Here is a 2,906-nt window from a genome sequence, read left to right as displayed (position 1 = left end):
ATTTAGATTATTAATTTATTTACTACCGATGAATTAAAATAAGTGATTCGGTTCTATCTTTCAAATTAGGAGTTCTATGCTCGCGGATTGAGCAAATTAGCTGGAAGGAATTGTCCCTTCAAATTAAGATATAACTGTGACTAAAACAAAAATAAAGGTAAACCTTATATATCTCATAAGAATAAATTTAATAACAATTAAATAAATAATTATATTTTTTTTGAAAGAAATAAATAATTATATTTTAAAATTAATGAAACTGGGATATCAATTTCAACATTCAAAACTATTAATAATTAACAATCCAAAAATCATAAAAAGTCTCCCAACCTTTCATTGAAAGATTAGTTAAAATAATCTATTTGAGTTGATTAATTAGGTATTTAATGACTTTGCTTCCATTCATTATTAAATATCTTTGAAGAGTTCAAAATTTAGTGAAAGGGATTTTGCAGCTGAATACAAAATCTCATATATAATCCCATATATTTATAATTGAAAACGATGCACATGGAAAAATTTTAATCGTCCAATCAAATAGAAAACTTAGAGGTTGAATCACATCATCACTCTAAAAAAAGTTATTTTACTCTATTGATTTTCTTTATCATATTTCCCTTTAAACTTTTAAATTTTTGAACAATTTAATCTTTGAGATAAATTAATTAAGTTATTTCATGATTTAAAAATTAAAAGAACTATATATTAAATTTATGCATTTATTACATATAGTTTGATTAATTCTGCTTAAATTTTAGTGTACATTGTAATTCAACGGTTATTCTTTATATTAGTAAAATAATAATAATAATAATAATAAGGGGAGGCTTGTGCTGATGCCATTCACCAACTGCCCCGAAGTACAAAATTACGTTCAAATTGTAAAAAAAAAAAAAAAAAAAACATTTGTTAAATATAATTTATAGCTAAATCCTGTCTATATATTATATCCAACATAAGCAATCAGAGCCCACAGAACCTCTCTCACACGCACACAGAGAAAAATCACAGAGTGGGGTGACCTGACCATTGAGAACACAGGTAGCTAGCTAGGTATTGCTCACAGAATGAAGATGGCTGTTATGGTTGCTGCTTTAGCAATAGTAATATTAGCAGCTGTATCACTGCATGGCGCAGACGCAGCTACGTATGTGGTAGGAGATGCTTTTGGCTGGCAAAATCCTCCCAACTCCACTTTCTACTCTTCTTGGGCTTCCTCTCACAATTTCACCGTCGGCGACTCTCTCTGTAAGTTCTTTTTATTTATAGTCTCTTTCTTTTTCTTTTGCTAGGGTTTGGTTTACGACTTAAAAAAAAAAAAAAAAAAAAAACCTGACCCTGCTGCCACGCATGAGGCCTGATCCGGTTCGAAACTAAACTAGAACCGCCGGTCTCAGTTCTAATTCTAACTCGGCTATGGAAAGATTTAACTTAAAATATAATTTTAAGATATTAACATCACTCGTCTAACGAATAACTCTAATATATCACTGAATCTAAAGTTGGACACCTACTTCGTATTATTGATTGCACCATGCATCAAGAGTTCTTAACACTGATTTGGAGCTGCATGTAGTATTCAACTTCGCCACCGGAGTACACGACGTCGCCACAGTTACGGAGGACGCTTACACTAACTGTAACACCGGCAATCCCCTCAATATAGTAAACACTGGTCCGGCGAACGTTACTCTCAATTCCACGGGTATGGTCTATTATATTTGCACCTTTGCTGGGCACTGCAATAGAAACCAAAAATTAGCTGTTAATGTTGGTGGATCTACCTCCTCTACCCCCTCGCCACCTGGTACCACTGCCAGTCCACCACCTCCACCGCCACCACCACCTGGGAGCTCAGCCGCCTCAACTACTGCGGGTAGTTTTGCTTTGATGTTGATGTCCTTGGGTTTCATGTATATTTAGGTATGATCATGGCTTGACGTACTTCCATGGACCATTATTCATGTGATGGTGATGATTTATTGGCTCATACTTTGTATTTGAATAAAGCTGTTGCATTACTAGATTAATTTTTAACAATAAATGTAGCCCTTATTTTTATTCTAAATTTTGCACTTAAAAGGTGAAATTATTTGCTCTAATTCATCCTTTTATCAAACAATTTTTACCTAATGATATTAAAATTTTTGAATATATAATATGATCCGACTTTTATCTAAAAAAATCAATAAATATTTTTAATATTTTTATCGTAAATATTTTTTTATAAAAATATAATTATTTAATCAGTGTTTGTGAATATAAATTTATAAAAATATAACTATTTAATTGATATTTACCGATATGAATTAATTATATGTTCGGTAAATTATAAGAAGGAAGTAGATATACTTTAAAAAATTCAATGATTTGTATATATTTATATTTTATAAATTTTCAAAATTAGATAGTTATATTTTTATAAAAAGTTAAATATAAAAATTCAATTTCGATAAATTCTGTTTAATGATTTTTTTTAACAAAAGTCAGGTTCTAGATATTAAAATTGTCTTATGAAATTTTTTTTTTTATAATATGAGATAAAGACTCAATTTTTAAATAATTCATCTAATGGTAAACTTGAATTTTTATATAGCCAATCAATTGTATTGTTTGTTTCTGATTTTAAGTGAAATTTATAAGCATCTGCCCCTTCATAATTAGTTTAAAAATAAAGGTATGTGTTAAATTAAATTGAGTTATTAGTCCTTTTGAATTATTTATCAAGTAATTATATAGATTTAATTTGTAAATTGTACATTATTTTAAATTAAAATTGTAAATTTCTTAAGAGAATAATTTTATTTTTTAATTTTGGAATAAAAAAGGTAAGTTAATAGAATTAATTCAAGTATATTAATTTTTTAGTCCAGGCACATTAATTTATAATCAAATTAATTCTAACT

At 28.6% G+C, this 2,906-nt stretch overlaps 1 protein-coding gene across 1 annotated transcript; it reads left to right on the top strand.

The window, feature by feature from the left end:
- Nucleotides 1-965: 965 nt before the first annotated feature.
- On the top strand, nucleotides 966-2,068 carry LOC110616701 (umecyanin). The gene is made up of 2 exons (XM_021759160.2): nucleotides 966-1,248; nucleotides 1,577-2,068. Exons 1-2 carry the CDS (start codon nucleotides 1,068-1,070, stop codon nucleotides 1,921-1,923), a joined length of 528 nt encoding a protein of 175 aa, XP_021614852.1. The 5' UTR covers nucleotides 966-1,067; the 3' UTR covers nucleotides 1,924-2,068.
- The last annotated feature ends 838 nt before the right edge of the window (nucleotides 2,069-2,906 follow it).

The sequence above is a fragment of the Manihot esculenta genome, chromosome 6, assembly GCF_001659605.2.
Source record: "Manihot esculenta cultivar AM560-2 chromosome 6, M.esculenta_v8, whole genome shotgun sequence".
In the NCBI taxonomy this organism is placed as follows: Eukaryota; Viridiplantae; Streptophyta; class Magnoliopsida; order Malpighiales; family Euphorbiaceae; genus Manihot; species Manihot esculenta.
This window is presented reverse-complemented; position numbering and strand designations above follow the sequence as displayed.